Source organism: Danio rerio, chromosome 17, assembly GCF_052040795.2.
Source record: "Danio rerio strain M-AB ecotype USA chromosome 17, GRCz13ab, whole genome shotgun sequence".
NCBI classification, from domain to species: Eukaryota; Metazoa; Chordata; class Actinopteri; order Cypriniformes; family Danionidae; genus Danio; species Danio rerio.
The window spans coordinates 54,981,793-54,992,500 of NC_141037.1; the positions used below are offsets into that span (position 1 = coordinate 54,981,793).

The following is a 10,708-nucleotide window of genomic DNA, read 5'->3' on the forward strand; positions in this document are numbered from 1 at the left end:
AAGGGCATCCGCTGTGTAAAACATATGCTCGAATAGTTGGCGGTTCATTCCGCTGTGGCGACCTCTGAAATAAAGACTAAGCTGAAGACAAATTAATTAATAAATGGATGTTTTTAAAAAACAATCATATCGGTGACAGATTGGCAGCAAATTTGCCAATATCGATACATCAACGAGAGGCTCGATAAACGATTGGCCAATAAAATTGCCAAAATGATATGTTGGTCAGGCTGTAGTAAATATAAAGATGAGAAGGCAATCTGATTGGCTGTGAGTAGTCTTGCCAGTTCTGATTGTTTGGGTTTCCTTGTGTACAGAGCCAGATTTGAACCAATTGACGGTCATGTGGAGTGCTTTGAAATGTCCAATTTTTTTATTTGAAATTTGACGTAATCTCAACTTATACAAGGAGACAAGGTGGTACATAAAGTAGTTCTCGCGTTTATAAAAAAAAACAGCTGATTTTTTTTTTATATTAATCACAGCTCTGTCAATGTGAGTGGTTGAGATATCAAATGAAAAGCAAACGAAAAGTGAAGGGGCGGGACATACTATAGAACATTTGATCGGTTAAGCCTAGTTCACACTACAGGATTTTAAACATCAGCAGATCGCTGTGCCGTTCACACTACATGACTTGACTTTGTGTCTTTTAATCTCTGTGGTGTTCACACTACGCAACACTCCGTGAACGATCCACAAGAGGGGGGTCACACACTACATGATCTGACAACAACTCATTCCCCAACAGCTCATTCAAGCTATCAAACCACAGCCAATGAAAATTTGAGGGAGGAGTCGTCAGAAAAAGCTGAACACTATTGGCTGCTTGTGTGCTGATTACATCACTGACAGCGTTTCAAGCTTTGGAGAAAGCATTTAAAAACATCGTCAAATCAGCTGATGTATCAGCGGATTAATCACTCATCTGCAAGGTTCCAGTGGATAGATACACAGAGAGTTTTTACTTTTTGTAATTTTATAACTCTTTGAAATAAAACTAACATATTTATAACACCCTGCCGTTTTCTAACTATCAGTGTATTTCTTTCTGACATTGTTATTTTTTTTTATTATAAAACAGTAAAGAACTGAGCATTTCTGCCTTAAATTACCATATTGGTCAAAATGACTGCATGCATGTCTGATACTTTTCACTGTGACTTTAAATATGTGTGCATTTTCTTGCCTGGCAACTTCCTGCTAACATAAACAAAACTTTCTGATGGCAAAAACATCAATTTACTTCAGATATCTTTCAAAACAGCATATTCTGTGCCGAATAGCTCCTGTTTGAAAGTGAAAATGAAAGCCAAGACCTTTAAGTGTTTTAGTATCTTAACTACATATTTATAGGCTGTATTACCAAAAAAAAGATTATATTTTTAGGGTAATGGTGTCATTAAATATGATGCCAGACATTTAAAGCTTAATTTTAATATCTCAATAATAGCTTTAAATGTAAATATGTTGTAACAATATGGCGTTTTATATAAGAACCGTCAGAATGAGCAGTATGGTAATTCTAATAGTTACAGAATTCTAGTTCCACTGTTAATATAGCCTACTCTCATGTCTGTGCTAACGCAGAATGAAGCGAGTGCATCGATGCCCATTCTGACCAATCACAGATGTTTCTGCTGAGCTCCTGAACACACAGGCATGCGGCTAATGCTGATATGCTCTCTCATTGGCTGCTGCTCGTCACTACATCTGACCACACGTGGGGTTGAGTCGGCCGACTGCTCTGGAATATTTAGCATGCTGCATGTTGGATTTCCGTCTGCGAGGTGTCTGCGACACGTCAGCGAGCCTCGTTGATGCGTTGCTCAGTAGTTCACACATAAAGAGCGGCGAGCGCCGAGCACCCGCAGATTTCTTCCCGATCACAGCCCGATCTGTCGGCGAGCTCGTTAACTTCCATATCGGGCTCAAATCAGGCTTAAAATCCTCTAGTGTGAACTAGGCATTAGTCCAGGGGTGTCCAAACTTGGTCCTGGAGGGCCGGTGTCCTGGAGAGTTTAGCTCCGACCCTAATCAAACACACTTGAAAAAGCTAATCAGGCTCTTGCTAGATATACTAGAATCTTCCGGGCAGGTGTGTTGAAGCAAGTTAGAGCTAAACTCAGCAGGACACCGGCCCTCCAGGAAAGAGTTTGGACATCCCTGGGTTAGACAATTTAATTAAAAAAACTGAGGTATGAGGTGATGTAAAAAAAAAACAAAAAAAACGCTGAGCCATTTACCCTAAAGTTTATATCAGGTTTATGTCTTCTAAATGCTAATTTTGTTTTGGAGCACACTAGCTTACAGATTTCCCCCTTAAACTAGCATGCTGATACTAAAATCTTAAAAACTTGAAATGATATGTTGGTCAGGCAATGATATGAGAAGGCAATCTGATTGGCTGTGAGTAGTCTTGCCAGTTCTGATTGTTTGGGTTTCCTTGTGTACAGAGCCAGATTTGAACCAATTGAAGGTCATGTGGAGTGCTTTGAAATGTCCAAATTTTTTATTTGAAATTTGACGTAATCTCAACTTATACAAGGAGACAAGGTGGTACATAAAGTAGTTCTCGCGTTTATAAAAAAAACAGCCGATATTTTTTTCACATTAATCACAGCTCTGTCAATGAGAGTGGTTGAGATTAAGCATATCAAATGAAAAGCAAACGAAAAGTTAAGGGGCGGGACATACTATAGAACATTTGATCGGTTAGTCCAGGGGTGTCCAAACTTGGTCCTGGAGGGCCGGTGTCCTGGAGAGATTAGCTCCAACCCTAATCAAACACACTTGAAAAAGCTAATCAGGCTCTTGCTAGATATACTAGAATCTTCCGGGCAGGAGTGTTGAAGCAAGTTAGAGCTAAACTCAGCAGGACACCGGCCCTCCAGGACAGAGTTTGGACATCCCTGGGTTAGACAATTTAATACAAAAACTGAGGTATGAGGTGATGTAAAAAAAAAATAAAAAAAACGCTGACCCATTTACCCTAAAGTTTATATCAGGTTTATGTCTTCTAAATGCTAATTTAGTTTTGGAGCACACTAGCTTACAGATTTCCCCCTTAAACTAGCATGCTGATACTAAAATCTTAAAAACTTTAGTTTCATTTCATGGTATACCTTTAACTATTGAACGTAATTCAGAAAAATCACCCAAAAAAATCACATATTTATATAAATATGTCACATTTAAAATTTAGTACGTTTTCTGCTACATATTCGATAGCATGCACATTCCCATAGTATGCATTATTATTCAATAACTATTATATTTAATAATATATTTATTCATTATTCTTATACTATGCCCTTAACCTAAATGAACAATGCATGAGAGTCAATTCTAGGGTAAATTAGTTCAATTGTTCGTTTGTCACTGAATGAATCACTGAATGAATCCAGTGTCAAAATCTCAGAGGACTAGCATGTAGTCCTTGTCCCTCGCTGTCATGTGTCTTGTAGCGGGAGATCCAGCCAGCTTTGCTAACGAGCCCCATTCATTTCACACCACAGAAGGCTGAGGTGTGGAGACGGACAGAGAGAGAAATATATTATGAATTATTAAAAGCCATATGTGGTAAATTGCAGCCTGCTGTACCCTACCCTGCAGCGACACACAGATGGTTTGTATAAGAGCCCTATGCTAGGTACTAAATATTAAACAGGCCAACCTTTTGCTGCAGTAGCCATCCCAACAAAGTGCATTTTTCGTCTTCCTGTTCGTCACCATCTTTTGAGAATGTCCATCATTCATTTGGCTTTTAATTTCACAAAGAAGTACATTGTTAGCCGCGGGTAGTCATCTTGTTTAGGCTAATAAATTGGTCCCCATTAACTATAGGTCTTCCCGTAAGTATAGGAGTTTCCTATTTTTCTCGGTAAAATGTGTGTGTGCTTTACAAAACATTTATATATAATAGCATTTATTAGGGACCAAGCACTGGTGGTGCACTGGCCCTATTGCAGAGGTGACCAACCCTGTTCCTGGAGAGCCACCTTCCTGCAGATTTCAGTTGCTACCCATATCAAACACACCTGAACCAATTATTTGGACCTGAACACCACGTGATAATTACAGGCAGGTGTGTTTGATATGGGCTGCAACTGAAATCTGCAGGAAGGTGGCTCTTCAGGAACAGGGTTGGCCGCCCCTGGCCTATTGGAATAGCTCCGTTTATTCTTCTTCTTCTTCTTTTCCTCTATAATGAATCACATTTTTAAGGGTCTTAACATGCTTGAAAACTTACGAAACTTTGCGCGCACAACAGAAGTGGTGAAAATTTCAGTTTTTTTAGGCTTCTGTTGTGGGTGTGGCAAAATGGCTCAACAGCACCACCTATGTTCGACGAAGTAGACCCCGAGCTACGATTCGTGCACACATACCGAAAATGGCTCAAGCCTACCAATACCTACCAAAAGTCTCTAGGAGCAAAATCTAAAAACCAACAGGAAGTTGAATATTTTTAACGTCTTCTTCGAAAAAAAGTGTAGTTTTTGCCATTTCCAGGTGTTGTATTTTGACAAACACCTTCTAGGTATTTTATCAGATCAACACTAAAATTGGGTATCATCATCTAAAGGCCTTAGTGATGTTAAATTGTGAAGATCTAGAAGGAAGTTTGGCGTAAATTGGTGATTTTCTTAGGTTATATATATAAGTACAGCTGAAGTCAAAATTATTAGCCCCCCTTTGAATTTTTTTTTCTTTTTTAAATATTTCCCAAATGATGTTATCCGAGCGATGACATTTTTCACAGTATGTCTGATAATATTTTTTTTTCTGGAGAAAATCTTATTTGTTTTATTTTGGCTAGAGTAAAAGCAAGTTTTCAATTTTTAAACACTGTTTTAAGGTCAGTATTATTAGCTCCTTTAAGCTATTTTTTTTCTCTCGATAGTCTACAGAACAAACCATCTTTATACAATAACTTGCCTAATTACCCTAACCTCTCTAGTTAACCTAGTTAAGCCTTTAAATGTCACTTTTAGCTGTATAGAAGTGTCTTGAAATATTGTGTATATATATATATATATATATATATATATATATATATATATATATATATATATATATATATATATATATATATATATATATACATTAGCTTTAATTATCATTGTCTACAGTTCTCTGTCATCCTAAGGCCACTGGGCAGCGGTGAGCCCAGGTGTGAGGTCCCTTTCATCGCTACTTGCAGTTTCAATATAATATTTACATTTCTTTTCATTTAATTTTGCTATTCTTTTGGACTTCTTATTAACAAATTCTTGGCAAACCTGTATTCTGTTTTTGTAATAAAATTAATAGCTGCTAAACAATAATTAATAATCAGTTTTTAATATTTCCTGAGTATAAAATCACAACAATTGATTGCATAAGACTTAGACACACTCATTTTCCTTCCTAAGATGCAAGGAAAGGCAAAAAAAGATCAGAACAAAAGCAAACATTATCCTCGACAAGTGTGTTTTTCTTGGTGATTACACAAAACTAAAGTGTGTAAACCATTAGCTGACAAACCATGGCCATGGCCTATTCATTTAGCAGATGCGTTTGAACATGAGTTACATCACAAGCAACATTTCAATAATTGCAGCAGTAGGCGACGTGTCCTCAGGAGTTTGTTTTCCTTATCAAACTTGCGAAGTCTGAACTTACAAGGAGAGGATGCGAGACTGAGCTGTGTGTAGGCTACTTAATTTTGAGGGAAAAGCCCCAATCAGATGGCGAATGTCTGCAGCCCCGCCTCCGTTGTCAGATGTCTCAGTTGTCCTCCATTCACACTAACATGGAGCAGCAGCCTTTCCAAACTAAAACGGCCTCGTCAGTCTTTCTAATTTGTTTAGTTTTTGGCGTTCAAAAACTCCGATATAGTGTAGATGGATGGCGTAGCGGTAGCAGAACTTATGCGTTTTAAAACTACAACATATTCGTGTAAACGGGGCCTTAAACGCATGCATGACAATATTGTTCTCAAAGACTCTTGTTTTTCCATGATTACACAAACACCACAGATTTGCTGTTTGTGTTTTAGTCACAAAAACGCCATTGTTGAGTGAATGAATGAGCAAAAAATACGTTTAAATAAGTTTACCGTATTTTGCTGAAAACATTGTCTTGTAAATGGTCCCTAGTATGAAAATCTCTTAACCCTTTAGTGCTTTTTTCCTTCCAGTCAGAGCTCAAAGCCTTTATAAAGTTCAACATGATTCACTACAGGAAATTTGCTTGGCTTAAGCTTTATATAGAAGCAGAATGGCCGTTTTTCTGATGTTACTGTCTGTAACCATGGCTGTTTCATCTGGCAAAATATGATTAAGAGTTCTATGAGCCGATGCACTGATTTTATTTTTCCTTCCTCTTTCAGGTCTTTGACAGTGATGGCGGAGCGCAGCTAAATTCTGTTACACATTGTAGTTTTAAGGTACTTTCTATCATCCTTTTTAAAAATACAAAGTCCTAGAAAAAAGCTCAGTTTTACTTGTTATGCATAGGGTGGAATCATAAACATATAGTTAACTATACTTCAAGTGTTGGGGAAAATAGTAATACATTACAATACAGGGCCGGAGTGGGACTCCTTTTCAGCCCTGGAGTTTCAAGCCTCAGACCGGCCCACCTCAGTTCACGACTGACTATATTGAAATAAGGTCATTTCCCATTCAGTTTCTAATTACACGATCACGTCTTTTTTTGAGAAAACAGCTGCTTTAAAATTTCAAATGTTCAACAACCCTAACAGTATTATATGTCTTAACAATAAAAATGAAAAAAAAATAAAAATGACTCAGACGAGGATCAATCCCAGGTCACTGGCGTCGAAACCTAAAGTGCTAGCCACTCGACCACAACAATTATGAAACTATCCTATTGCAGGCTGCATTTTCATCACGAGGCTGCGAGAAAATAGATAAAAAAGAGCAGAGCTGCGGGAAGAAGACTGTGGTCAAGTAAATAAATACATTAATTAAAAAAGTGTGACTGCTGAGAGCAACAGATCCTGGAGCTAACGTTAGGGACACCGGCCCTCGCGGCCAAAAAACGGACCGGCCCAACGGGAATTCTCCCGGTCCTCCCGATTAGCCAATCCGGGCCTGTTACAATCTAAAGTCTTTTATTTATTTATTTATTTATTTATTTATTAAAGACGTAACTAAATGTGTTACTTACACTAAAAATATCAATAACTTAGCTGTTTTTCTGTATTTTGTGATTCATGTTTTGATTTTTCATAGTTTATTTATGCTTCTGAATTGCATTATGGGACCTTGGCTTCTCTTCCAACAACTTTTAACCTTAAAAAGTTTGAAAAAGAGACTTTTATTAACATTTTTAATAACCGCCAGTCCATTTTCTGTTATTTTACATGTTGCAATGTTTACAGTGCTGATCCTACTCTTCCGGGTTTCTTCCCACCGCAGCCTCGCTTTCGTGTTTTAAAATGGCGGCCGTGTGAAATAAACACATTGCGTTTTGTCCACGTCAGATGGTTTAGGTCGACTGATCCAATTGTTCAGTTTCAGATTTGTTGTTTGATTGTTAAAACACTATCCATGGTTCCTCACCATATAGCGACCCAAACACGGTGTTGCTAAGCCACCATGTTAAAGGATAGTGGTTATTTTAGAAAGCAAGAGTCTTTTCTCCATCATTCCGTGTTTAGCAGATTCTGGGTGGAGGTTAGCCTCTGTTGATGATTTTGGAGAGGAAAGTCTGCAGTGCTGAAAGCCACACACATTGAGGAGCGTGTACTGGGCGGTTGCTTTTGGCTACTGTGCTGGAAAGTTGACCGTTAGTGCGGTGAATGAATGCACAGTCATCCTGCTGCTGGTCAGGGATTCATTCACACCCTGCTCTGAAAAAAAAACAGAGGGTTATAGAAATTGTCCACTGTTTTCACTGCTAAAAAGGCTCTTACTTAACTGGATGACATGTGTGGACGGTCTGTACTAGGGCGGTTAGCCCTTAGAGTTTGGGACAATTTTTTATTTGTTTTAGTTTTTTTGCATTATTTTTTTATAATGGTGTTTGTGTTTATAAGAAGCCTGAAAGTATTTATGCTCCTGGCAAATTTTGACTTAAAGTTACTTTTATTTAACAAGAACGTTTTTTTTTTTGACCATTAATGACACTGTTTTTTCCCAAAATATAACAAGACGATGTACAAGAGGCATCATTGTTGAAAGAAAGATTTTTCCAGATTTTATTTACATTTAAACAAAAACTTTAAGGGCTCTATTTTGACGGTCCATGTGCAGAGTGCAAAACGCAGGGCGCAAACGCTTTCAGGGCGTGTCAGAACGCATTTTTGCTAATTTAAGGACAGGAAATCTGCCTTGCGCAGTGGCGCATGGTCTAAAAGGGTTGAGTTTATTTTCTTAATGAGTTATAGGTGTGTTTTGAGAATAAACCAATTAGAGTCTCATCTCCCATTCCCTTTAAGAGTCAGCTGCGTCGCACCAAGAGCGCATTCGCTATTTACAGGACGCAAAGTAAGTCTAAGTGGAAAAACTGAGCATTTCACAAGCAAACAGTTAACAGTTTAACAGAAAACTGTTAAACAGAGCATCTACTGCGTGAGAATGAGAGATAAAGGATCACTTTCAGATTCGCTCTTGGATAGGGAAACCTTTACGCACATCAATTAGTCTATAAATAATTAATTTCGTTTGTTAAGTGCAATGATTTGTTTCAAAACTATTTCTAAATTCAGTTCTAATTTCCAGCAAATGAATAATAATAACAAAATGTGCTCAAAAACCTGAGTTATATCCTAAAACACATGCTGTGCCCCATATGGTCTAAAACCTGACAGGTGGGCAAATCTAAGCTTGTTTTTAATAAAACAAATACAAATATGCGTATAATAAATAATACTGCTAATAATAATAACATTATACAAAAGCAAATTGTTATGAATGAACTGAAAAAGCCTCCCGAGATGAAGAACACATAAAAGCAGTGGTTTTTCATATTTATGTAGGCTAGAAAATAATATGTTTTGTAATATTTTAATCCTTCATATTTATATCCTATATCTATTCTTATTATATCCTATATATATATATCCTTAATATTTACATTTTTTCATATGTAAAGATATTTGCCTTTTGCTCTCTTGTGCGTATTAAGCAGTGCGTAAGCGAGGGAGTTTAGACCGGGTTTGTTTTGGTCTAATGTTAAATCTATTATAGTTTTACAAAATAGCAACGCGCCAGTGGTCCGCCTCAGAACGCCTCCCTTTTTAGACCAGAACGCCTATGGGCGCACAAATGAACGCTAATGCATTTGCTATTTAAACAGCGTAGCGCAACGCCTCAAAACCACTCTTGTGCCAAGCTGAAACTACCAAAAGACTACTGCGCCACGCCTTGCGCCACACTGCGCCGGGTGTATGATAGGGCCCTAAGTCAGAATTTGCCAGGGGTATGAATAATTTTGGGGTTAACTGTACACTATCTGACAAAGTCTTGTCACCTGTCCAAGTTTTAGGAACAACAAATAATAATTTGACCTCTAGTTGATCATTTGGTATCAGAAGGTATATAGAACCTCTTGTCTTTACCTTTAGATCTGAGACATGATTGTTTTGTGTGGTCTGTGAAAGTGAATAGGCATATCTGCTTCCAAAACCAGAGACTCAATCTCCACTGAAAAAGAACTTGTGTTTCTTTTTGAGCGTCACATCCTTAAACTAGTAGAATTCCACTAAATGTTATGTTGTGGGTCAGGAAACAACTCCTATTCTTTAGTTTTAGCTTTACTTTTTATGAAATAATAATAATAATAATATTTTAATAGTGACAAGTCTTTGACCTAAGTCATGTTTCATCTTTGTTTAATGAATGCTCATGCTCTTCTCTTTCCCAGCGGTTAGGCAGTTTGACGAATGTTTACTCAATTGTGCCACCTGAAGGCAGCCAGTGGGATTGCAGTCGAGAAAGCACAACATGCATCTACATGCCAAACTGCCAGACTGTTACTGTTCTCCTGAAAAGTCATCACAGTGTCATGGATGTGTTGGCTGAGACCTGCATGGTAAGGCATCCAAAAATCTACCTTTTTTATAAAGTCATCATAATATTTAGATTAAATACTTTGATTTACCAACAAATCCTTTTTAATTTACCGGTACCTGCTGTTTCTGAAATGTGACAGAATGACAGTCTTTTAGCATCTATCTATCTATCTATCTATCTATCTATCTATCTATCTATCTATCTATCTATCTATCTATCTATCTATCTATCTATCTATCTATCTATCTATCTATCTATCTATCTATCTATCTATCTATCTATCTATCTATCTATCTATCTATCTATCTATCTATCTATCTATCTATCTATCTATCTATCTATCTATCTATCTATCTATCTATCTATCTATCTATCTATCTATCTATCTATCTATCTATCTATCTATCTATCTATCTATCTATCTATCTATCTATCTATCTATCTATCTATCTATCTATCTATCTATCTATCTATCTATCTATCTATCTATCTATCTATCTATCTATCTATCTACCTGTCTGTCTGTCTGTCTGTCTGTCTGTCTGTCTGTCTGTCTGTCCGTCCGTCCGTCCGTCTGTCTGTCTATCTATCTGTCTATTCCTCTGTTCATCTATCTATCTATCTATCTATCTATCTATCTATCTATCTATCTATCTATCTATCTATCTATCTATCTACCTGTC

The 10,708-nt window shown here is 37.3% G+C and overlaps 1 protein-coding gene and 2 long non-coding RNA genes across 3 annotated transcripts in view; 1 reads left to right on the forward strand and 2 right to left on the reverse strand.

The window, feature by feature from the left end:
- Positions 1-10,708, reverse strand: part of LOC147840047 (uncharacterized) — a 543,896-nt gene that overhangs the window by 132,157 nt on the left and 401,031 nt on the right. The gene's annotated exons all lie outside the window — the stretch shown is intronic.
- Positions 1-10,708, forward strand: part of tiam2a (TIAM Rac1 associated GEF 2a) — a 128,313-nt gene that overhangs the window by 38,241 nt on the left and 79,364 nt on the right. Inside the window, 2 exon segments of the mRNA XM_087291088.1 lie at positions 6,374-6,430; positions 9,877-10,044. Of these exon segments, the coding sequence (XP_087147214.1) occupies positions 6,374-6,430; positions 9,877-10,044 (225 nt within the window).
- Positions 6,372-10,708, reverse strand: part of LOC147840049 (uncharacterized) — an 18,272-nt gene continuing 13,935 nt past the window's right edge. Inside the window, exon 3 of the long non-coding RNA XR_015513979.1 lies at positions 6,372-7,861. This is a non-coding gene — a long non-coding RNA (uncharacterized LOC147840049). The remainder of the gene's footprint in view (positions 7,862-10,708) is intronic.